We start from the raw sequence: 23,506 nt of genomic DNA on the forward strand, positions 1-23,506 counted from the left end.
GCGCCGCCTTCCCTCTCCCCGCACCCCGGGCCTGAGGGCGTAGCCCCCGAGCAGAGACACCCCCGGCACCCCCGGCACCCCCAGTCTGACCCCACCGGCACCATGGACGAGTCGTTCCGGGACCGGACGGCGTTCATCCGCGGTGCCAAGGACATCGCCAAGGAGGTGAAGAAGCACGCGGCCAAGAAGGTGAGCAGGGGCATGGACCGAGTGCAGGATGAGTACACCCGGCGCTCCTACTCCCGCTTCGAGGAGGAGGAGGACGACGAAGACTACGCGCCCCAGGACGGCTATTACCGGGGGGGCGAGGGGGCCAACGAGGAGGAGGGGGTGTCCAGCGACGCCACTGAAGGCCACGACGAGGAGGATGAGATCTACGAGGGAGAATACCAAGGGATCCCCCGGCAGGAGTCACTGAAGGGGGGGGAGCGCCTGGGGGCCGCGGCAGCCGCCGGTGCTTTTGACGACAGCGAGGGGCAGCGGAGGAAGGACCGGGAGGAGCTGGCGCAGCAGTACGAGCTCATCCTGCAGGAATGTGGCCACGGCCGCTTCCAGTGGACCCTCTACTTTGTCCTGGGCCTGGCCCTCATGGCTGATGGTGTCGAGGTCTTTGTGGTGGGCTTTGTCCTACCCAGCGCCGAGAAGGACATGTGCCTCTCTGACTCCAACAAGGGCATGCTGGGTGAGGAGAGGGGCATGGGGGGCAGGTGGGGGGACGTGGGAATCGTGGATAGGGGACAGTCATGGGATAGGGGGGACAGGAGGGTCAGGGCAACGCGGAGAGTCACTGGGAGACGTCAGGGGGTCCCATGAGGGATATGGGGATACAGACAGACGTGTGGAGTGCAGGGGGACACAAGGAGATGTTGAGGGAGCAGAGAAGCAGAGGACGGTGGGGACACAGGCAGTTGGGGTTGGAGAAGGTATGGGGGGCTCAGGGAGATGTGGGGGGGGTCGTAGGGGTTATGGGAGAACCCCGAAAGAACTGGGAGGCCATGAGGTATGGGGTCCAGGAAGGGATGTGGGGACAAGGAGGGATGGAGGACCCTCTGGGCGTAGGGCTCTCACCATCCTCCTCCCAGTTCCACACCGGTCCCCGTGTGAGCAATGGCGAGGGGCAGCTGCGGGGAGTGAGCTCAGGATCCTGAGACTGGGTTTGGGGCGCCGTGGGAGGCTTTGTTTGATTGCTTCCCCCTTCTCTGTGATGCCAGCCAGAGCCTGACACCTCCCCAAATCCCAGCGGGTACCAGTGCCCCCATCTCCGAGATCTGGCAATCTTGGGACAGCGGGAGGGGCTGGGTGTGGGGGTCCTGGGGGTGCACCTTCCTCTCATGTCCCACAGTCCCTGAGCAGGGCAGAGGGACAGCCCTGACCACCCCTTCACATGGGATTCTTTCCCCTCCCTTCAAGGGGACCCAGCATCTTGAAGAGAGGGTCCCCGCCTACGCCCCACCCCCAGTGCTGAGGATACTCTCTCTTCTCCAGGTGACTCGGGGTGCAGGTCCTTGGGTCCCCCGGGACTGACCTCGCTCTGTGTCCCCCTCCCCAGGACTCATCGTGTACCTGGGCATGATGGTGGGCGCGTTCGTGTGGGGCGGGCTGGCCGACCGGCTGGGCCGAAGGCAGTGCCTCCTCATCTCCCTCTCCGTCAACAGCGTCTTCGCCTTCTTCTCCTCCTTCGTCCAGGGCTACGGCACCTTCCTCTTCTGCCGCCTGCTCTCGGGTGTGGGGTAAGGGGGGCCCAGCTGTGGAGGGACTCCCAGAGCAGGGGCTGATCTCCCCCCGTGTGGTGGGGTGTGGGGCGGGGGGTGATGCCGCTCCCTCCCCTCCGTCCCCAGCATCGGCGGCTCCATCCCCATCGTCTTCTCCTACTTCTCGGAGTTCCTGGCACAGGAGAAGCGCGGGGAGCACCTGAGCTGGCTCTGCATGTTCTGGATGATCGGGGGCATCTACGCTTCCGCTATGGCTTGGGCCATCATCCCCCACTACGGTAGGAGCCCCGGGCCGGTGGCGCACGGGGGGTGCGCCGGGGCTCGGCCCCACCGCCATGTCCTGTCCCTGTCCAGGCTGGAGCTTCCAGATGGGCTCCGCGTACCAATTCCACAGCTGGAGGGTCTTTGTCCTCGTCTGCGCCTTCCCCTCGGTCTTTGCCATTGGGGCGCTCACCACAATGCCTGAGAGCCCACGCTTCTACCTTGAGGTGGGGGGTCCGGGGCAGCATGGCTGTGTCCTGGGGGGAATCTGAAATGAGTCGGGGACCTGGAATGGAGAGTTGTGGGAGGGTCCCCAGGAAGACACCTCCAGGTGGGGGTGGAGATGGGGCAACCCAGACAGGGACCGTCAGGGGGTGGTGAGGCCTGGCCAGGAAGCCCAAAATGGGTTTTGGAGAGGTGTGGAACTGGGCAGGAGCCCCCAGGTGGATGATGTGACCCAGCCAGGGAGCCCAGAGGGATGGGGGGGACCCTGAGAAGGTGATGAAGATGGTGGAGGGATCCCCAGGTGGGTGGCAGGACCTAGGTGGGTGGTGGAACCCAGGCAGGGACCACTGATGGGATCGTCAGGGTCCAGGTCTGGGGTGTCCCAGGGTGACCTGTCCCTGCCCTTACAGAATGGGAAGCACGACGAGGCCTGGATGGTGCTGAAGCAGGTCCATGACACGAACATGAGGGCCAAGGGCCACCCTGAGAGGGTCTTCTCGGTAAGGACCCCCCAGGGCTGAGCCCTGGGATCCCCAGCATCCCAAGCAGGGGTGGGGTGTCCCCCAGGAGCAGAGATGCAATTCCCACTTCCAGGAAAAGCACCACCTGGGGAATGAAGTACTGCTGTAACAGATGGGGAAACTGAGGCACTAGGTGGGTCTCTGATGCCCCCAGTGTCCCCAGAATGTCCCACCCACAGGTTACCCACATTAAGACCATCAAGAGGGAGGACGAGCTCATCGAGATCCAGTCGGACACCGGGACGTGGTACCGGCGCTGGCTGGTCCGATGCCTCAACCTGTCCCAGCAGGTAAGGCCAGAGCCACCCAGGGGTCCCTGTGCCCTGTGTGCCCCCCGTCACCTCCCATGTCCCTCTGCAGGTCTGGAGCAACTTCCAGCAGTGCTTCGTGCCCGAGTACCGGCGGGTGACGCTAATGATGATGGCGGTGTGGTTCACCATGTCCTTCAGGTGCTGAGGGGTGGGATTGGGATGGGATGGACAGCACTGGATGAGGTGGAGTGGGATGGGATGGGATGGGGCAGAACTGAGTGGGATGAGACAGAGCAAATATCCCTGTGATAGCGCAGGCTGGCACTGGGAACTCAGGGCTGGTCCTGGGAGCTCTGGGCCAGCACTGGGAACCCCCAGGTGTGTGGTGCCTGCTCACCCCTGTCTCTGCAGCTACTATGGGCTCACCGTGTGGTTCCCGGACATGATTAAGCACCTGCAGAGCATTGAGTATGCATCGCGCACAAAGCTCTTCACACGTGAGAAGGTTCGGCACTTTACCTTCAACTTCACCCTGGAGAACCAAGTGCACCGTGCTGGGGAGTATTACAACGACAAGTGAGTGACGGGAGGCTGAGCCTGGGGTTGCTGAGCCTGGGGCTGCTCAGCACAGGGGTGGGGGGCATCTGGGGCCTCCTTCCTGTCCCCCCCGTGCAGGTTCATCGGGCTGAAGATGAAGTCGGTGACGTTTGAGGACTCACTCTTTGAGGACTGTTACTTCGAGGACATCACTTCCAGCAACACCTTCTTCAAGAACTGCACCTTCATCTCCACCGTCTTCTACAACACAGGTGGGGGAGTGGGATCCCCAGGTGCAGGAAGGGGCCACCAGGGTGGCCCCCAGGGCTTTGATGGAGGTGGAGGCGAGCCACCAGGTTGGAGGAGGGTCAAGGAAGTCCCCAGTGACCCGATGGAGTTGGGGTGGTAGAGATAATGTGACCCACCAGGGTGGTCCCCAAGGCGGTGGCGGAGGTGTGAAAGACCCACAGGGCGGCAGGGGCCAGGCAGATCTGCAAGGAGATGGGGTGACCCCGTGGCCCACTCTCCCCTCAGATCTCTTCGAGTACAAGTTCATCAACAGCCGGGTGGTGAACAGCACGTTCCTGCACAACAAGGAGGGCTGCCAGCTGGACTTCAGCGACGACAACAACGCCTACATGATCTACTTTGTCAGCTTCCTGGGCACCCTGGCTGTGCTCCCTGGGAACATTGTCTCGGCGCTGCTCATGGACAAGATTGGCCGCCTGCGCATGCTGGGTGGGCAGCGGGTCTGGGCTGCCTTCGGCAGGGTGGGGCTGGGGGATCCTGGAGGTGCCTTCCAGCCCAAACCAGGCTCTCCATCTTCTTAACCCACCTCCCACCTGCTGGGTCACTTCATCACCACCACCTTTCGGGGACTACCCCGGTGGGTCACCCCACCTCCATCACCCCTTTGGGGACCCTCCCGATCCTCCTCCCAAGCTGCTGGTCACCTCCATTTCTGTTGATTTCTTGGGAACCTCCCTGTCCCTGCTGGTGGGTCACCCCCATCTCCCTCTCCCTTTTTGGTACACTCAGCTCCCCCCAGTCCCACCTCCTGACTCAGTTTCCCTGTGTTCTGACATGTCCACGTGTCCCTCAGCCGGCTCCAGTGTCATGTCCTGCATCAGCTGCTTCTTCCTGTCCTTTGGGAACAGCGAGTCTGCCATGATTGCTCTGCTCTGCCTGTTTGGGGGGGTCAGCATTGCCTCCTGGAATGCGCTCGACGTGCTCACCGTGGAGCTGTACCCCTCCGACAAGAGGTGGGGGCCTGGAACGGAGGTTCTGGGTGCAAGGAGTGAAGTTTTGGACGCTGGGTGGGAGGTTTCAATTGCTGGGGGAGCGGGATTTAGGGGCTGGGTGCCAGGCATGGAGGTTTTTGGGTGTCAAGTGGGAGGCTTTGGGTGCTGGGAGTAATATTCTGGGTGCCAGGTGGGAGAGTCTGGGATCTGGTTGATGCATGTGGAGTGCTGGTCAGGAAGTTTTGGATGCTGAAGTACCAACTGCTGGGTACAGGTCTTGGGGTGCTGGGTGCCAGGTGTGGGGTACCAGCTGCTCAGTACCTGTTTCTGCGTGCTCCCTGCCAGCCCTTGGCTGCTAGGTACTCATTTTGGGGTGCTGGATGCACAGTTAAGTGTTCTGGGTTCCCATTTTGGAGTGCCAGGTGCCTGTTTCAGGCACACACATGCACCTCTGCAGATGGCCCCCAAGGTTGGGTACCCACCTCTATCCCTGGAGGTGCTCCTACCAACCCCAACCCTCCCCATCCTCCCCAGGACGACGGCATTTGGGTTCCTGAACGCACTGTGCAAGCTGGCAGCCGTGCTGGGCATCAGCATCTTCACGTCCTTTGTGGGCATCACCAAGGCCGTGCCCATCCTGTTTGCCTCAGCTGCGCTGGCCCTCGGCAGCTCCCTGGCCCTCAAACTGCCCGAGACACGGGGGCAGGTCCTGCAGTGATGGGGGGGCTGGGGGAGAGGGACCCCCGCCCCGGGGCACCCCCCAAATCCAGCGTTTCCCCCCTCGTGCCCCTGGGATTAGTCGCGTTAGACACTGTGAAATGTCTTCTTGGAGCATTTGGGATCTTTTTCATTTGCACTTGGACCATCCCCCCCACCCTGCCCCGATCCCCCTGTACCTCCAAAACCCCCTCCACACCTCCAACTCCCCCCTCTGGCCCCCAAAACACCCCCCCAGCTCCCTGTCCCCCCTCAACCTCCAATACCCCACTCAGCCCCTGAATTTCTTTTCTTGGTGTCACCCCCTATGTGAGTTGCTGCTCATTCCTGGGGGGCTGTGGGACAGGATTTAGGGGGGACCCTGGCATCGAGGGGGGAATGACACAGGCCCTCTGAACCCCTATATCTCTGTGCATCCCCCAAAATCCCTGCTGAGCCAAGGAGGAGGAGGAGGATGAAGTCTCTGGGGGGGGGGGAGGGCATCTGGGGGGTGGCCTTTTGGGGAGCAAGCACCCTTGGGGTGCCTCAGCAATGCCTCAGGGGCGACACAAGATATTGGGGTGCAGCAGTTGGGGGTTCAGAATTCCCTTGGGGCTCCCTGACAATTTTAGGGTGTCCCCCTGTAAAGCACATGACCCCCTTGCCCCAGGAGGCCCCCACTTTTGGGTGCCAAACTTTCAGGGTGCAAAGCACAGTTCCCCCCCAGCCCTTGCTCTCATTTGGGGTGCAGCAGCGGGGGACCCCCAAAACTGCCAGTTAGTGATTTTTAAAGGATTTTCCCTATTAGAGGGAGGCTGATGTGGGTAAGCAGGGGTGCGGGGGGGGCTCCCTGCACCCTCTTTTCCTCCTCCCAGCCCCTTTCCCTCCCTTCATCCGCATGTCCCTCCCACATCCCCTTTTTACCCCTCCACCATATTATTCCTCTGCACCCCCTTTTACCTCTCCCCAACCCAAAACCACCAGCGGTTTGTAAAGCACAAACAGCCCCTAACCCCAAAAAAATTGGGGTACAAGGGGTCCCCCGTGCTGTGCCCTCCTCAAAAGAAATCGGGGTTCAGTGGAGTCCCAGTGCTGTGCCCCCTCCAAACCTGGGATTGGTGGGGTCCCCCCCGCCCAATCAGCCCCACAGGACAGGGCAGGGTTGCTCAGAGCCACCTGGGTGCCCCCTCTCATTCCAAGCAGCCCCCGTGTGCTTTGTCCCCTCCTTGGTGTAGCTGGTCCTTGGGGCCCCCCCCCCGGCCCCCCTGTAGCTCTGTCGTGCCGTGCTGTAGTTTCAGGTGTTTGTAAATTAATTAAAATGGAAAAAAAAAAAAAAAACATCCACAAAAAAGCACAAAATGACCCAAATCCCCTCCACCCTCCAGGGCTCTCCAGACTCAGCTGCCCTCGGAACACGTTTATTTAAGTTAATTCAGACATTAAATGGGAGGGACACCCCAAAAATTCCCCTAGGGTGGTAGCTGGGGGGTGGTTGAGTGGGTTCAGGCTGGCGTGATGGGGAGCCGAGGGTGGGGTGGGGGGTCGGGGCAGAGCATGATGGGGGGGGGGTGTGCCACCCCCATTACTTTTCCCCCCCTCTGAACTCCAGGCTCCAGATCTGCTGTGCTGACACCAGGGTTGGGGGTCCCGGGAGCGGTGGGGGTGGGGGGGCTCCGGGCTGTCACTGCTGCCCCGGTGCTTCCCCCCCGTCCCCACGGCGTCGCTCCCGCTTGGAGCCCCCCAAGCAAGGGGGCGGCGGGGGAACGTGGGTGTCGCTCTGCCACTGCTCGGGGGTGCGGGCGATGACCTGCAGGGCGTGCAGGGGCCCGGCCAGCTCTGCCCGCAGAGCCTCGTGCACCAGGCGGTGCCGCTGGAGCGGGGGCAGCCCCGCGAATCGCCCGCTCACCACCAGCACCCCGAAGTGCGTCTCGGCGCCGGGGGGGCCCCCGTGGCGGGGGGAGTCATCCCGCACCTCCAGGTGCGTGGGCTGCAGGGCCGCCGTCAGCTTGGCACGGATGGTGCGGGCCAGGGGCCCCCCCGCGCCCCCCATGGACCCCAGGAGGGGACCACGCATCGGAGAAGGGCTGCAAGAGAGTGGGGGGGGGGAGATTTAGGGAGGCTGCAAGGACAGAGGGCACCCCCCAGGCTTCGGAGGAATTTGAGGATGTTTGGGGCGGCTGAAAGGGAGGAGAGGCTCGAGGAGAGGGCAGTGGGAGGGGGACGGGGATTGAAATGGAGAGACTGCGGAGGATCCGACATGGAAAAGGGGGGATGGCAGGAGGGGGACGCGTGGAGCAGCACGGAGGGATGAGCTGGGAGTGGGGGGCTGGGGGAGCCCTGCGGGACCAGCTCCTGCCACGGGAATGGCAGAGGGGGGTGCAGGAGGGGTCCCGGGGCGCTTTCGGGCTCCGAGCTGCGGAGGAGCCTCAGAGCAGGAGAGAAGGGCCCGATCCTCCCTCAGCCCTCCCCAAGCCGGGGGAGCCCCGGTATCCCCCGCGGAACCCACGCCGGGTACTCCCCGCTCCTTCCACAGGACACCCCGCGGCAGCACCAGATCTCCCCCGATGGACGATCCCCTATGGATGGTCCCCTATGGACGGTCTCCTATAGACGATCCCCTATGGACGGACCCCCCGCTCCGCTCCCGCCGCCGTCACGGGACACCGGCGGAGCCGCGTCACGTGACCCACGCCGTCCAATCCCCGCGCGGACCTCGCAGCCTCGTGGGCCCCGCCCCCTCGCCGGCCCCGCCCCCTCCCCTCATGCCAAGATGGCCGCCGGGCTGCGGTCCCGCTGTTCCCAGAGCGGTCGGGCCGCTGCCGGTGCCCCGTGGGATACACCACCCGGCGTGGCACCATTGGAGACCTCGCGGGGCTTCTCCACAGAGCTCAGGAGTGTCCGGCTCCACCTGCTTCTGGGTTTTTTTAGCCTCCAGCTGCCCCGCCCTGGAGCAAGTGCTTGGGGATGGGATTTATCCACAAGCCTGTATCCTGGGAGTGGCTCGCAGCAGTGCGATCCTGTGGGGTTTTGGTTGTACCTTTGAGCCAGGTGGTTCCTTCCCCACCCCTCTCAGTGTCTTCCAGGCATAGGAATAAGATACCCAGTTCTCCCAATATCAGTCCCTCTCCAGGACCTCCCAAGCTCTCCAAGGAAGGGAGAGGGAACGCTCTAGAGTGGAGAAGTCCAGAGAAGTGTCACTGGACACCACTCTCATCTCCATGGGTTTTCCCATCTCTCTGCTCGCAGAGCCAGGAGGGGAGTGCTCACCTGCAGGGATGCACACTGCCAGGTGCTGATTGGATTCTTTGGGTTTCCAGCAGCACTTTGCATTCCCAACCTGCTTGTTCCTCACAGAGCCCAGAGAAACCTCGGGATGGGCAGCTCTGAGGGACTCCATGTCCACCTCACCCACTGCTTGTGTGTATGTGGCTGGGAAGTCTTGGCTCTCCCTGTCTTCTCCCTTCCCCTCCCCATTGGAATTCTCCTTTTGGAATCAAAAATTCTACCGGCTATTTTTAAAGTGCTGTCGGAGCCCACTCAGCTCCTGCTCCAGTGACAGATCCGGCTGTCAGAATCTTCAGCTGTTTTTTTGCTCCCTCTGCTCCAAGCCCGGGTGGCAACAGCCGGGATTCTCTCCTCATTTGGACCTGGAGCCAGACCCAGGCCAGGGACCAGTATTTTCCTCTGGAGGGTCTAGGGAGATTTGGTGCCCATCCCATCCGTGGCATTTTCCAGGGTAAGTGGAGTGCTGGGATCCTTGGCAGAGGTGTGGGAATGGAAGGATGGGATTTATGCCAAGCATGGCTTGGAAGAAAGAGTGCATCCTTTGGGATTGATTGTGCACATGGCCTGTTCTAGAAAGAAGAGGGATCCACTCTTCCAGCTCTCTGGCAAATGCTGCTTTCCCCAAATACTTCTCTTCCACCCCAGTCCTGGTGCTGTAGCTCTCCTGGGCTCAGGTGGGCACTAGAATTTGCTCCCTGCAGGGCAGAGCTGGGTGTGGAAAACAGCAGGAACTTGGTTTAGGAGGCAGAAAGCTTTCCTGAATGTGTTCCCAAAGGAATTTGTGGGTACTGGAATGCTGAGGGACCAACTTCCCATCCCCGCCCTCCTCCACGGCCTCTGGAATGGACCTGAAAAATCCTGGTGTGTACATTCCTGACCATTCCTCCTCCTTGCAGGGAGCAGGGACTCGTGCCCACCTAAGGCATTTCAGGATTGAGGGACTTCAGGAGTGCAGCCAACATGGTCTGGCAGTCATCGATCCCTGGGGACATTGGCCACCAACCCCTGGGGACACTGGTCATTGATCCCTAGGGACGTTGGCCAACTTTGACCTGTGCCATGTTTGTGTTCAGGACTTGGCTGTGCCCTGGGAGGGGAGGCTGTGAGAGAAAATGCTGGAAAAGTATTCCCTGTCAGGAAACATCCCATTCCTATTGGACACATCCCACAGGGGAAAACCATGGTGCTTTTCCACAGGCAGTCACTCTTCAGGGGGTGCAGGCAGGGCATTTCCAAGGAGGAAAACCCATGGAGCTCCATGGAAACTCCCATGGGTGCATGACCCCACAGTCCCCAGGGTTTGGGGGCTCACACCTCCTCCTGAAGCTCCTGTGCCCCACCTTCTCCACACTCCGGCTGTTGTTTCCGGCTGGATCAGAGCCCAGCTAAATTTAGGAGGATCGATTTCAACCCCCGCCTCTGCCCCGCAGGGGAAAGGACGGAGCAAAGGTGGCCAGGAACGAAGAGCCACGGGGGGCTCCACTCCCTGGCCCCTGGATGGGCTTGTGGAACCTCAAGTTTTATCCAGCTGCAAGGCCATGGAGGGGGCCGGGGAGGCTGGAATTTTCCTGGGCGATCTCACGGGTCTCTCTGACTGTCACTTGGGGCAGAGCTTGTGACAAGGACACCCATGTGTCCCACAGGGAAGGAGCTCCCAGCACGGGGAGCCAGATCGTTTCCTGAGGAGACTGACACAGGTGAGTGGGGCAGTGGGAAAGCAGGAATGAGGGTCCAGGGACATCGCTGGCACCCAGGGATGCTTCAGGCTCTGATCCCACATGTGGTGTCCCCAAAGTGAGGGAGGAGTGAAATGCCCAATACCACCACTATGAGGAAAGGGCTCAAGCAGCACCAGGGGTGGTTTAGATTGGATATCAGGGAAAATTTCTTTATGAAAAGGGTGGTCAAGCCCTGGCACAGGCTCCCCAGGGCAGTGGTGGAGGCACGTCCCTGGAAGTGTGGACGGGCCACCTGGGGACAAGTGGTGGCTTTGGAAGTGCTGGGTTGGACTTGCTGCCGGCTGTAGGGCCCCTCTTAATCCTGTCTGCTGGTCTCTCTCCAATCCCACCTCTGCTTCCAGGGGAGCTGCCAAGTGAAGCTGGGAGCTGCTGGCAGGTGAGAGACTCCCCAGGCTCTGCATGGATGGGAATGGGGAGACCTGCCCGCAGTAGGAGCCCAGGGCAGCTGAAAAACTCCAGCCTCTTCCTCCAAGGTTTCCTGCTCCTTTTCCTCTGCAGGCATGGTAAGGATCTGCATGGGCAGGGTTGTTTCCCTGTAAAAACCAGGAGACAAGTGCTTCCAGGAGGAATCTCCATGAGAATGTAGAGCAGGCTGGATGGTGGGGGGTGGTGGGAGGAGGAGAGGCTGCCCTTCCCCACCCCATCCCCTCTTCCAGGGAGCCATCCCGTCTCTCCCAGTCTCTTCCCAGTGCAAGATCCTACGCTGCAACTCGGAGTACGTGGCAGCGACGCTGCACCTGCGCGGCCCCGACCGTGGCAGCGCGTTCTGCACCGCGCTGCGCTCCTACTCCCTGTGCACCCGGCGCACCGCCCGCACCTGCCGCGGGGACCTGGCCTTCCACTCCGCTGTGCACGGCATTGAGGACCTCATGATCCAGAACAACTGCTCCAAGGAGGGGCCCACAGCCCCGCCACGGCCCCGGCCCCCCGCCCCGAACCCCCATGGCTTCGAGTTTCTTGACATCTGCGATTACGAGCAGAGTTTCCTCTACAAGCACGGCCGCCCTCCTGGTTTCCAGCACTGTGCTGCCTTTGGGGACCCCCACATCCGCACCTTCCACGACGACTTCCACACGTGCCGGGTGGAGGGCTCCTGGCCGCTTTTGGACAACAACTACCTGTTTGTGCAAGCCACCAGTTCACCAGTGGCCAAGGGGTCCAATGCAACAGTCACCAGCAAGGTAACGTTAGCACGCAGGCTGGGTGGCAAATCCAGGGTCAGGGCACATCCTGTGCTTCCCGAAATCCTTGGAACTGCTTCAAATCCATGGGGGATGAGGAAGGAGGGATGACAGTGGTGAAGGTTGTTGACAACAAAACAAACATTCCCATTGCTGTCAGGTGACCGTGTGGTCCATGGGATACCTGGAGGAATCTTGCTGGGTTTGGCTCCACCTGAGTTTTCCGTTGATTAAATGGTGCTAAAAAAAGAAGGAAAGGTTGTTGTTATCCCAAAGGGACTGTGGCAGGGATGGTTTGAGGATGGATAGGTGGGGTGGGACCTGCAACCTGGGATACTCTGAACAGCTGGGATGGGGCCATGGCCGTTATGCTCATCCCCTTCCTGTCCTGCTCCCCGCAGCTGACCATCATATTCAAGAACATGAAGGAATGCATTGACCAGAAGGTCTACCAGGCCGAGCTGGACAATGTCCCGGCGGCCTTCCAGGATGGCTCCGTCAATGGGGGCGCACGTCCAGGTGGGAGCAGCCTGGTGATCCGGGAGCGCAGCCCCGGCCGGCACGTGGAGATCCGCGCCAGCTACATCGGCACCACCATTGCCGTGCGCCAGGCCGGCCGCCAGCTGTCCTTCTCCATCCGTGCTGCTGAGGAGGTGGCCCGGGCCTTCACCGAGGAGCAGGACCTGCAGCTGTGCGTGGGAGGCTGCCCCCACAGCCAGCGCATGTCCCGCAGCCCCCGCGGGCCTGGCCGCGTCCCTGCTGACACGGCCCGAGCGCTCTGCCGGGAGATGCTGCCCGTGGAGGATGTCTACTTCCAGTCGTGCGTCTTCGACGTGGTGACCTCCGGGGATACCAACTTCACCATGGCGGCGCGTGGGGCGCTGGAGGATGCCCGGCTCTTCCTGCCCGATGCTGAGAAGCTTCACATCTTCCAAGCTGGGGGGGGCTGCCCACTCACCTCTCCATCCTCTCTCCTCCTCCTCTTCCTCCTCCCCTGTGGACTTTGGGCTGTTTTGTTGCACTTTTAACCCTTCCCTGCTCCGTACGGAACCCGTGAGAACTGCTGGCTCCAAGCCGCAGCCAGGAGAGATTCGTCACCTTGAAGGAAGTGTCTCCACAGCCACAAGGAATCAGAGACCCAGGAGAGGGGAGAGATGAACCCCTGGTTTGCACTCACATGGATGGTGCAGCTGCTCCAAGCTCCTATCCTGAAGGCAGATTTGTTTTTTGTTTTCTGTTCTATTCTGACACGTTCCTTTTCCCCTAAGGATGTGACATTGCAGTGCATCAAAGGAAGATAACCCCCCGGGGACCCCCTCTGTCCCTCAGAGCCTTCACATAACTCATTTCCCACCTTTCTCCTGGTGTTAATCCACCAGAATTCCACTCAGGAACCCTACTGTTCCAGAAATAATGGACTCAAAGCCCAGAGCCAAATTTTTAGCAGTAATTTTTTTTTTAATGGATTTGGCACCCTTCACTCAGCTGCTCCCAAAGCAGAGCAAGACCACCAATCGGTCTGGGGAGCGCTGTGACCAAGAGGGAGACTCGTGAGTAGAAATCAGCCGGTTTTGTCCACATGCTCCTCTTCAGGATAACTAACAAGTGGATCTCCAGCAGTGGGAGCTGTGGAGCTTGAGACCTCCTATATCCCAGGCCACCGTTGCTGTTTTTCCTTGTTTTCTTGGCACCTGTTGTGGACTCAGTTTAGCCGGGTCTGGACTTGGGACCAGTGTCAGGTTTCAGGGAGGACAAAACACCCCTTGGGAGTTCTCTCCCTTGGGCCCATATTCTTTGTCGCTGCATAAATCCAACCCAAACTGGAGCTTTCACCTGGAAAACAGAATTCCTGATTGCAACGAGCCAGCTGGGCATACAGATGGGCAGGGTGTTGCCCCGTGGAAGGTGCAGAACTGCAGAGGGCAGGGCACATTTCACATATTTCAGAAGATTTAAGTAAAGCAGATGGAGTTCTACAGGAAAAATCTTTTCCACAGGGAAGGCTTTGCTTTATTTTTAATAAAGTATTAAAAAACTTGGCCATCCCTGTCCCACAGAATTGAAGGAAGGGCTTGTGGAGATGGGGGAAAAGGGAATTGCAGCCCCTCCGGGTATGGAGGCTCCGTTAAGGGAGGTTCTATAATTCATGTTACAATACATCCATGGGGTTTTCCCTCTCTTTATTCTTTTGTTCCAAGAGCACAAAGAATGATAGGGAATAATTTTATGGATATCATGGCAAATTCCCCCTTGGATGGGTGATCAGTGCAGACAGTAACGAGCAGGAGACCTGCTCCATGTCTCTTACCCTGCTCCTAGTAATCCCTGATGGGTTTGACATTAAAGGGGTCTATTTTTGAGTCCCCATTTCCTGTCATCTGTCTCTTCATGTCTTTGGGCAGCAGTGGCAGATGAGGATAATAATATCTCCTTCCTGCCCTGCTCCTTTGACTCCAGAGCTTTGGGTGGATGAAATGAAGCAGGAATGAGGAAAGGAAAGCAGGCTGCTTCCCAATGTGCTCCACAGGTCCCTTTGGGAAGAAAATAATCTGGGGAGGAATAAAATCCTCTATGGGGGGATAAAATCCTCCATGGGGAGAAAATCCTCTGTGGGGAGAATGTTCTCCGTAGGGATAAAATCTTCTGTAGGGGTGAAATCCTCAGGAGCAGCATTGGTAGTGCTGGTGCTCCTGGTAGAAATGGGATGGATTTGATGATGCAGAACCTAATTGTCCTTTAGTTGTTGGCCAGTAGAGCCATTCAACAAGAATTCCACGGGGAAAGGAGAGTTCCCAATGGAATTAGACTTTTCCTCCTCCTGAACAGCCCATCACCTGCATCACCCAGACTGGGCCTGGTGCTTTCCTTGCCAACCCTTTCTTAGGAGCCACCTCTGAAATTTAGAGCGCAGCTCCCAGGCTGAAAATGTCCAGGAATCCTGAAGACATGCGCCTGATTTGCAGAGCTCTGCTTCCAAGTTTGGGGCTTGGCAGCTCCACCTGACCCAGAGTTACACTGGGAGTAACTCTGGACACTTCTGACAACTGGATTACAACATGGAGAAGCTGGTGCTGATGAATTATGGAATCATTAAGGTTGAAGAAACCTCAGATCATCAATCATTAACTCTCCCACAGCACTGCCAAGGCCAGTACTGACCCATGACCCCAGGTACCACATGCACTTGTTTTTGAACACACCCAGGATGGTGCCTCCACCGCTGCTCCATTCCAGTACGTGACCTCCCTTCCCACGAACACAATTTCCCAGATATCCAACCTAAACCTTCCCTTGAGGGCTCCTCCTCTGCTCCTGCCCCTTGGGAGACTACCCTGAACTCCCTCAGCTCCAACTACCCAGGCTGGGCACCTGGATGCTGAGCCACCCAAAGTGGGCTCCTGTCAGAGCTGGATGCAGTGGCTGAGGTGGTTTTTAGCAAGTGATGTCAGCCAGGGAGGGAAAGGGTCGATCCAAAGTCCACTGACGTCAATGGAAACACTCTTTTTCACATCAACAACTTGGATTGGAGCCAGTGTTGTACTCCTGTATTCAGGGTGGGGGAAAGAGGTCTGTTCTCCCCCTGAGTGTGGCTTTGAGATACCTCATGTCTCCTTTGCACTGAGGAGGAGCAATGTGGAATAATTTGGGAGTGGGCCAGGACCATACTATGCTTGGCACATTTTCCCAGCGCTGAGCCCCTGGCTGTGGCTCAAGTTTGAGCCTCTGCAGGGTGTCCAGAGGAGGTGGTGGCCCTATGACAGAGGTGGTGGCCCTGTGACCTGCTGTGACCATACCTGCCCTGACCAGAGCTGGAGCCCATGGTGAGCTGCTCCAGGTGGGCCAGGTCACCTTGTCCAGGGAGCGTTGGCCAAAGTCCCTCCTCCAGGGGATGAGACTCTGAGTCACAGGGCCCATGTGAGGTGGAGGTGCTCAGAACACAGCTGGGACACCATCCCTGGAGGTGTTCACAGCCAGGAAGGTTCACAACAGCAAAGGAATAAGGAAATTTTCCTCCTTCTCAGCAGCCGAGACTGTTCCAAGACTGCGAGCAAGAGCTGGGGAATCTGGCCTGCGGAAGAGGAGACATGGATGGATGGATGGATGGATGGATGGATGGATGGATGGATGGATGGATGGATGGAGAATCCTCTGCCATTCCTGGGAAAGCCTCTAGATGTCCACAGAACTCAGCACACAGGAAGGGCTCCGACACAGTCAGAGCTCTAGAGTGCCAGGATGTCTATCCTTACCCCAGTCAACCAGAAGTTACAGAATTCCAGATTGGTTTTGGCTGGAAAAGACCTTAAAGATCATCTTGCTTATGGCAGGGACATCTTCCAGCGACCAGATGGCTCCAAGTCACGCTTCTCTTCCCCAGGTTGGACACTCGCAGCTCTTGCTCGCTGCCTTGGAGCAGTTTTGGCTGCTGAAAAGGAGGAAAAATTCCATATTCCTTTGCTGTCTGAGGGGCAGAGGCTCTGCCAGCAGCGGGGGGAAGTCCCTCTCTTCTAGCTGGAGTGGAGCTGATGTCCCTGCCTCTTCCTGCCAGAGCAGATGACAAACATGGGGCTTTGCAGACCCAAGATCTGATTTCCTCCTTGTTTATGGATGGCTGAACTCTTCCGGAGCCTTATTTCCCCCTCCCTGCTCCAAAAACACCCTCTGGGCAGTAAACAGGGGAAGAAATCCCACCTGGATGAAGAACTGCCAGGCAGGGAGTGCTTTCACATCCCAGTCTCCAGTGGGAGCTGCAAAAATGGAACTTCAGGGGGAAAATCCTCCTGTGCAAGCCCTGAGAGGTCTTGTCCCCACTCAGGGAAGGGGAAAAGGGGATCTTGATCCCTGTCCCTGGAGAATCTCAAACATGGGAGTCAAAAGACTTTGCTGGGGACAAAACAGCAAAAAAGGGGAAATTTTGGGAATCCCTTGTGGGAATCTGTCCTGGGAGCTTTCCAAGCCGTTCCTAGAAGATCTCTGAGGAATGACAAAACTCTGTACCTGGTGATCCTGCATAGCTGAGCATTTTCTGCCTCCAGCCAAGCACTAGAGACCTTCCCTTCTACCCCCAAACCACTGCTGGGATTTAGGAACTGACCTGGCCCCACTCTGGAGCCTCCATTCCTGAAAATCCCCAGCGTGGGACAAGCAGCTGCTTTTCAGGAGCCACCCCAGTCCCACAGTCCCTTGTTTTCCAGCTGGGCTCTATTCCCAATGTTCCCTGTACACAAACAACCAGAGGAAATGCCTTTTCCACCCCAGCTCCCAAGCGCACGACCGGGACAATCTGTCCCTATGCTCCAGCCATTGTGGGTCCCTCCCTGGCCCTCTCTCCCCCCTCCAAGCCTGGAATATGCTGGAAGAGACCATATAAGGTGAGAAGCATTTCCCATAGAAGCTGCAGGGCTGCCGGAACTCTCTGGCTTCCCAGCGATCCCGACTGGATACTGCTTGTCTGATAGCAAGGACAAAGGCCAGACTGTCACAGGAGTACCGTGGCTTCTCCTGGCAACCAATCCTGATAACCTGAAGCAGAAAAACACGGATCTTATCAGCACCAGGAGCTGTGCTGGTGAAAACAAGTCTGTGCCATGCCCAGTTCCTTCCCTGGGACCCACCCGGAGCTCAGTGAGTCACCTCAGGGTCCATTTTCTTGCTCTGTGGCTTGGGAATTGGGTTATTCCGAGGCTAAGTGTTAGTCACACTGTCCTGGCCATCTCTCTCCCCTGGCTAAGAGCTCTGGGAACAGCAATGGATCCTGCCACTCTCCCCATCGATCCACCTTCAGCAGTGCAAATGAGTGTGGGGGATCTTCTGAGCCCCATAATCCCACGGGAAAGCAGCTTTGAGGGGGATGAATAATGCCTTGAACAACAGTTTAGTGGGAGCAGCAGGTTGTCCCTGCCCACAACTCCTGGTGATTTTTTTTTTTTTGAAGGAGATTTGACACTGGGGAAGTTTGCTTTTTACAAGTGCAAGTCCCACAGTGTTCCCGACCCTCCAGATCCACCCAGGGGTGCTGCTGGTGTGAGAACACTTCCTGGAGCAAGTCTGACCTCCGAGGGAATTCCGGCAGCAGAGAGTGGGGAGCAGGGATTGCCACTGGATGGAGGGCAGGGGGGGAAAGGGCAGAATTGACTGGCAAGTCTGGAAGAATTTAGGGAGGATTTGGTATGTGGAACGTGCCTTGGATCATATCCTTGACAAGTTCCTTAGCGTGGGGCTCCAAGGCCCTTTGGCTTTGCTGGAATGTGTCTAAGCCCTAGGCTGGGGACGCTTTCCTTGGAAAGGTGCACACTGATGGGAACTGGAGAGGGAGAGCATAAACATGGCTCTGACGGGAACGCCAGCACAGATCTAAGGGGTCAAATATCCCATGGCAGGGAAGGCTGGAAAAAGCTCCCCACCTTTGCCAAATTAGAGCAAATCCTTAATTCTCCACTAACCCATCAACTTTTTCTTAGTGGAAGACAATGGGGTCTGGAGGAAAAAAGGTGCAATTCCTCCATTCTGCACCAAACCACAGAATAATTCCCTCTCAAGGAGGAATTCTGTCCTGCGGTTTGGCAGGAGAACAGTTTATACCCCACGGTTTATCCGGCGCTTTATCGGTTTATACGATCAGGTGTGAATTAACTCTGGGGGAAGGAGGCAATGGAAGGGCAGGAAAAGTGCCAGGAACACTCGGACAAACAACCTCTGAAGGACAACTCCCAAGAAAAACACCTCCGGGTTCCTCATCAGGGTGGGGAGCCCCCCCAGTTCCATTGCTCCAGTGCTGGGTTGCTCTATGAGCATTGTTCTCCTGTTTCCTCTGCTCCCAGCACTTTCCTGAGCTGGGAAAGCACTAAGGCTTGGGAAATAAAGTGGGAAAGAGCTAGCTCCTGTCCTGGAGTAATGCTGATCCAGGGAGGGAAATCTGAGGGTTTCTTGGAAGCCAAAGTCTCCTGGAGGGAGTGGGGCGGGAGGCAAAATCCTGTCCTACTCCCCAAATCCCACCTGGAAGATGGGGCCACGGTTTATGGAATTGATGCCAGTGTTTGCTGCACCTTGGATCACTGTTTGGGAGGGATATTTTGGGGAAGAAGGAGTAGGAAGTATCCTTAAAACAGAGTGGGAAGCAAGAGAGGTGGTGGAAACAGTCCCACAAACACACCAGAAGGAAGGAGGGAACCCCCAAACTCACCCTTATTTACCCCAAGTAAAAGGGGCAGTGAGTGGGGGGCAAGAATACCCCCGAGAGAACCCCCCAGAATAGAAGGGCTTCTGGGGAACGGGGGCTGTGGAAGCAGCAGAGAGGGGAGAATCCTCCCCAGAGGAGTTCGATTAGTCACGCTCCATCCCGTACCCCAAATCCCCCCTTATTTACCCCAGGTAACAGGGAAGGGTTCACTGGGGGGGGGGGGGTTGAGGATTCCTCGGGGGGGGGGACAGTGGGGGCTGCCCTGGGTGGGAAGGAGTCTGAGGAACGGGATGAAGCCGCCCCCCCGCCCCAAGGCCCGGCCTGGCCGCTCCCAGTTCGCCCAGTACAACATAGCCTGTCCCAAACAGGGAGCAGCACCCCCACGGCCCCTGAGCCTAGGAACATGACATCGTGTTCCGCGCTCGCCATTGGCCACAGCCACCGCCCGTCCTCGCTCCCCATTGGCGCTCCGAGCTGTCACTCCGCCTCCGTCCTGTCCCGCCCCATTGAACACGCGCGTCTTTCCTTCACACGCTGTCCACGCTCCGCGGCCGCCGCTCTGATTGGTCAGCACTGCTGTAAACAAGGCAGCGGCGGCCAATGGGTGCGCTGATCACGCGAGCAGCACGCCTGGCCACGCGCCCTCAGCGTGGCGGCCCCGGCAGCAACAGGCGCGGGCGGGGGTGGGCGGTGCTCCCGAGCCTATAAAAGGCATCGGCGGCAGCGGCTTCCGCAGAGCGCTGAGGAGCTGCGGAGGGTTTGCGTGGGAGGACTTCGCAGCATCTCAAAACAAAGCGTTCCATCGCTTTTCTTTGCCCCGGACTTGCCTGGCTCGGACGGCTTTTGTTGCTCCACGGGGATAAAGCCCCGCAGCCGTTGTTTTGTGCGAGTTTGTGCTGCCCCAGCCATGGTGATGTTCAAGAAGGTGAAGAGCTTCACGGTGGCCTTCAGCGAGCCTGACAAGGTGTACTGCAGCGGGGACAAGGTGGCTGGGCGTGTGCTGGTGGAGGTGGCCGAGGTGACCCGTGTCAACTCCGTCAAGGTGTTGGCATGTGGTGTGGCCAGGGTGACCTGGGCCAAGGGCCCGGCCCAGTGCCGGCAGGAGATGGAGTACCTGCGCTTCGAGGACGTGCTGGCGCTTGAGGAGCAGCCCACGGGTGAGGGCACGGGGCTGTAGGGGGGGCAAGGGTTGCTTTAAACACCATGACCCCAAACCCAACTCTGGCCCAGGGCTTGGCCATATGGGGCTGGGTGGGAGCAGAGGCTTTGGGAGGGGACAAAGAGACAGGGACAGCCTTGGGACTGGCCACATGGGTGCTGTTGGTCCTAATGGACCCCCTTGATCACCAGCACAGAGTTGACGCTGTGTCTGGAATCTGGATAAATGACCAAATCTAGGAGAACTTACGAACACTGGAAGGTTTCACCAAGTCAAGTCGAAGTCCGGGAGCTGAAGGACAAAATCAGAGTTTGGGGAACTCCCGTGGTGTGTTTTGACTCCACAGGGGTTGGTAACATTGGCGGCATAGTCAGGGAGGGGCACAGGGTCACACCCGGGGGCTGGAGCCAGGAGATAAGGAGGAGCTAGAGCTGGGATGGAGCCAGTGAGGTGCTGTGTTCTGCCCCGGGGGCTTGGGATGTTGGTGAGGTGAATGGAGCAGCATGAAGAGAACACGGGGTTCCTGGGGTGTGTTACCCAACACCCTTGGAACTGAGGAACGCCCTGGAGCTCCATCTGATGTTTCCCTCCCCTTCTCTCCTCCAGATGAGGACGGCTCCGTCATCCTGAGACCTGGGAACAAGTACGAGTACAAATTTGGCTTTGAACTGCCCCAGGGGTGAGTATCAGGCAGCACCTGCCACTGGGGATGGAATTAAATTGGAAAATCCATGGTTTGGCTGTGGAGTGACCCTCTGCATGTCCGTAGGCCGCTGGGCACCACATTCAAAGGGAAGTACGGCTCCGTGGATTACTGGGTGAAGGCGTCTCTGGAGCGTCCAGCCTGCCCCACACAGCAGGTCAAAAAACGCTTCGAGGTGATGGATCCTGTGGATGTGAACACCCCAGAATTGCTGGTGAGCCCCGAGTGCTGCAAAGGCTAGAGAGAAAAGCCCTTGGGAGGGTCAACCCAACCCAGTGTCATCTTTAATGAGATTTGGGCTGAGTGGGATTAAGGGTGGGATTAAGGAGTTGTGGATAATTCCAGAAACTGACACTGGGTGGGGCGTGTTCTGTACTCCAGGGGAATTTGAGGGTTGGTTGCAAAAAGGGAGGGAAGGAAGGAAGGAAGGGAGGGTGAGAAGGACAGGACAGGATGCGGCCAGTGTGTGACTGTTCCTTCTCTCCACAGTCTCCGGTTGCAGCCAAGAAGGAGAAGAAAGTGTCGTGTATGTTCATCCCAGATGGACGAGTGTCTGTCAGCGCCCAGATCGACAGGAAAGGTTTCTGTGAAGGTGAGGATTGCTGGGAACGGGGAACTGGAAGTGGGGGAACCTGTAAGGAAACCCTCGAGCATCCCTAACGTCTGGGTCCTTCCCTCGGCAGGCGACGAGATCTGTATCAACGCAGACTTTGAGAACACCTGCTCGCGCATCGTGGTGCCCAAGGCGGCCATCGTGGCCAAGCACACATACCTGGCCAATGGCCAGACCAAGGTCTTCTCCCAGAAACTCTCCTGCGTTCGTGGCAATCACATCATCTCTGGTACCTCCGAATCCTGGCGTGGCAAAACCATTCGCGTGCGGAAGCTGAAACCCTCTATCCTGGGCTGCAACATCCTGCGTGTGGAGTATTTCCTGCAGGTGATTGGGGTCCCTCATCCCCTCGTCCTCCCCCTTATCTTCCTCCTTATCCTGGGGATCTTCATCCTGACCCTAACACCCCTAAATCTCTGCTGTCCTGCAGATCTACGTCAGCGTCCCGGGCTCCAAGAAGATCATCCTGGAGCTGCCGCTGGTCATCGGGAGTCGCTCTGGCATCGGGAGCCGCAGCTCCAGCATGGCCAGTCAGACGAGTTCTGAGATGAGCTGGGTGGACCTGAACCTCCCGGATGCTCCAGAGGGTGAGTGGAGTGGGATCTGCAGGGTGGGATCACGGTGTGGGGAGCCCTCCCCTCAGCGGCTTGAGGGCCGCACGCAGCCGAGCTCACGAATCCCTCCCTGCATCCCACAGCACCCCCGTGCTACTTGGACATCGTTCCTGAGGATCACCGGCTGGAAAGCCCCACCACGCCACTCCTCGATGATCCCGATGGATTTGACAGCCCCATCTTCATGTACGCTCCCGAGTTCAAGTTCATGCCTCCCCCCACCTACACGGAGGTGAGCGCGGCACCGGCACGGGACGGGCCAGGTGGATCTGGGATCACCTGCCTGGATCCCTCACCTGCTTCCTGCTCCGTCGCCCAGGTCGATCCCTGTGTCGCCAATAACAATGTCCAGTGAGCAGCACGCCCAGCGGGTCCCTCCCGCGTTTCTGGACTCGACTCCATGTGCCACGCACACCTGGAGGGGAAGTGCTCCTGAGGAACTGCCACATTCCCAAGGAACTGCTACGTTCCCGAGGAACCACTGTTCCAGGGGCCATCCCTGGCACTCTGAGCCAGCAGAGAACCCTCAAGGACTGGGAGGAGAAAAGGCAGATCCAGCTGGAAAAGTGCTGGGAAACCTTGGCTGTCACGGCTGTTGGGACACACTGCCCGTCCTTGCCCTGTCATGACACATGGTGACGGGCAGGAAATTCTGTTTTTAACTAATTCCATCCTAATTCTGTAAATCTGGGTGCTGCTCTGGCTGCCCTGCACTCCCGCCGAGGCAGGGGGACGCTGTAACAACATGACTCCATCCTGTCGCAACACAAACCCGGTATTGCACCCGGCGCCTTTTGTACTCTTGGGTTTTGTACGTAGAATTAGGGGGGGGGGGGGGGGGGAAGCACAAAAATGCAAATTTTTCGAATTTTGTACCTTTTTGCAGCCCCTGGGGGGCAAAATTTGTAATAAACGAATGAAACGGTGCCTCTGTCTCATGTCTCTCTTGGGGGTGGGAGGATGGCAGAAACACGCCGGGAGTGGGAACTGACCTTAGTTTCCCAATTTTTTGTTTTTTCCGGGCAGCAGCCGGGGGGGGGGGGGGAAGCAGGTCTTCTGGTTTTTACAGGAGAAAAAGCAAAAAGCCGAGCAGAAAAGTGGTACAAGGAGGGGAAACGAGCACAGAGAGATAACCACAGGCCGAGGGGGTGCAGGGTGGGGAAACGGAGTCAGCGGAGGGGGGGGTTGTATTTCTGCTCTTCCTTTTCTTGGAACTGCTCTAAGAGCCCCCTCTTAGCAGATTTTTGGGATGTGGGTGAAAGGTGCTGGTGTCGAAGAACAGGGCCATGACCTTGGCTCTGCTGCTTCCCCTCTCTCCCATTTGGAGCCCTCCCAAAACTGCACTGCCTCCCCCACTGCCCCCCCCCCCACCCAGCCTTATCCCCGTTCGTGCCTCAGTTTTCCTTTGGAGCTGGAGCCATTCTGGCTCCCGGCCAAGGAGGCAAAGGGTCATCCCAGTCTGGGCCAGGGATGGGCCGGGCCGAGAGGGCTGTGGGAAGTGGGGGCCGCAGGCAGCCCAGGGCCCACCCCCCGAAAAATCAGGGAGAAACTGCCAGCCTGCAGTAACAGCCCCCAGAAAGAGTTCATT

General features: G+C 58.4%; 4 protein-coding genes across 7 annotated transcripts; 3 read left to right on the top strand and 1 right to left on the bottom strand.

Moving 5' to 3' along the window:
• The first annotated feature begins 102 nt into the window (after positions 1–102).
• On the top strand, positions 103–5,466 carry SV2A (synaptic vesicle glycoprotein 2A). Its single transcript, XM_062511456.1, has 12 exons — positions 103–682; positions 1,550–1,730; positions 1,839–1,990; positions 2,067–2,200; positions 2,609–2,698; positions 2,899–3,009; positions 3,080–3,168; positions 3,382–3,546; positions 3,646–3,779; positions 4,042–4,245; positions 4,610–4,769; positions 5,283–5,466. Exons 1-12 carry the CDS (start codon positions 103–105, stop codon positions 5,464–5,466), a joined length of 2,184 nt encoding a protein of 727 aa, XP_062367440.1.
• A 1,380-nt stretch (positions 5,467–6,846) lies between these two features.
• BOLA1 (bolA family member 1) lies at positions 6,847–8,105 on the bottom strand. 2 transcript variants are annotated; one of them, XM_062511450.1, is made up of 2 exons: positions 7,996–8,105; positions 6,847–7,528 (listed from the first exon to the last, which is right to left on the bottom strand). In XM_062511450.1, exon 2 carries the CDS (start codon positions 7,516–7,518, stop codon positions 7,126–7,128), a length of 393 nt encoding a protein of 130 aa, XP_062367434.1. In that variant the 5' UTR covers positions 7,519–7,528; positions 7,996–8,105; the 3' UTR covers positions 6,847–7,125. The 2 variants fall into 2 exon arrangements, with proteins under 2 accessions (XP_062367434.1, XP_062367433.1); XM_062511449.1 differs by having other exon boundaries at positions 7,951–8,105.
• A 2,254-nt stretch (positions 8,106–10,359) lies between these two features.
• HJV (hemojuvelin BMP co-receptor) lies at positions 10,360–12,677 on the top strand. Its single transcript, XM_062511541.1, has 4 exons — positions 10,360–10,426; positions 10,798–10,971; positions 11,147–11,649; positions 12,051–12,677. Exons 1-4 carry the CDS (start codon positions 10,360–10,362, stop codon positions 12,675–12,677), a joined length of 1,371 nt encoding a protein of 456 aa, XP_062367525.1.
• Positions 12,678–19,551: 6,874 nt separating this feature from the next.
• On the top strand, positions 19,552–22,740 carry TXNIP (thioredoxin interacting protein). Of its 3 annotated transcripts, XM_062511361.1 has the most exons (9): positions 19,552–19,986; positions 20,431–20,433; positions 20,595–20,667; positions 20,758–20,905; positions 21,181–21,283; positions 21,375–21,631; positions 21,735–21,891; positions 22,002–22,150; positions 22,238–22,740. In XM_062511361.1, exons 1-9 carry the CDS (start codon positions 19,737–19,739, stop codon positions 22,271–22,273), a joined length of 1,176 nt encoding a protein of 391 aa, XP_062367345.1. In that variant the 5' UTR covers positions 19,552–19,736; the 3' UTR covers positions 22,274–22,740. The 3 variants fall into 3 exon arrangements, with proteins under 3 accessions (XP_062367345.1, XP_062367343.1, XP_062367344.1); XM_062511360.1 differs by lacking the exon at positions 20,431–20,433 and having other exon boundaries at positions 19,553–19,986; XM_062511359.1 differs by lacking the exon at positions 20,431–20,433 and having other exon boundaries at positions 22,002–22,740.
• The last annotated feature ends 766 nt before the right edge of the window (positions 22,741–23,506 follow it).

Source organism: Cinclus cinclus, chromosome 31 (genome assembly GCF_963662255.1).
Source record: "Cinclus cinclus chromosome 31, bCinCin1.1, whole genome shotgun sequence".
Lineage (NCBI taxonomy): Eukaryota > Metazoa > Chordata > Aves > Passeriformes > Cinclidae > Cinclus > Cinclus cinclus.

Coding starts and splice junctions, on each gene's coding strand:
- SV2A (XM_062511456.1), top strand. CDS start 103: ATGGACGAGTCGTTCCGGGACCGGACGGCGTTCATCCGCGGTGCCAAG. Junction 3,780..4,041: donor CACCGTCTTCTACAACACAG/GTGGGGGAGTGG, acceptor CTCTCCCCTCAG/ATCTCTTCGAGTACAAGTTC. Junction 4,246..4,609: donor TGGCCGCCTGCGCATGCTGG/GTGGGCAGCGGG, acceptor CGTGTCCCTCAG/CCGGCTCCAGTGTCATGTCC.
- BOLA1 (XM_062511450.1), bottom strand. CDS start 7,518: ATGCGTGGTCCCCTCCTGGGGTCCATGGGGGGCGCGGGGGGGCCCCTG.
- HJV (XM_062511541.1), top strand. CDS start 10,360: ATGTGTCCCACAGGGAAGGAGCTCCCAGCACGGGGAGCCAGATCGTTT. Junction 10,427..10,797: donor TCCTGAGGAGACTGACACAG/GTGAGTGGGGCA, acceptor CTCCAATCCCAC/CTCTGCTTCCAGGGGAGCTG. Junction 10,972..11,146: donor CCTTTTCCTCTGCAGGCATG/GTAAGGATCTGC, acceptor CGTCTCTCCCAG/TCTCTTCCCAGTGCAAGATC.
- TXNIP (XM_062511359.1), top strand. CDS start 19,737: ATGGTGATGTTCAAGAAGGTGAAGAGCTTCACGGTGGCCTTCAGCGAG. Junction 20,906..21,180: donor TGAACACCCCAGAATTGCTG/GTGAGCCCCGAG, acceptor TTCTCTCCACAG/TCTCCGGTTGCAGCCAAGAA. Junction 21,632..21,734: donor GTGTGGAGTATTTCCTGCAG/GTGATTGGGGTC, acceptor GCTGTCCTGCAG/ATCTACGTCAGCGTCCCGGG.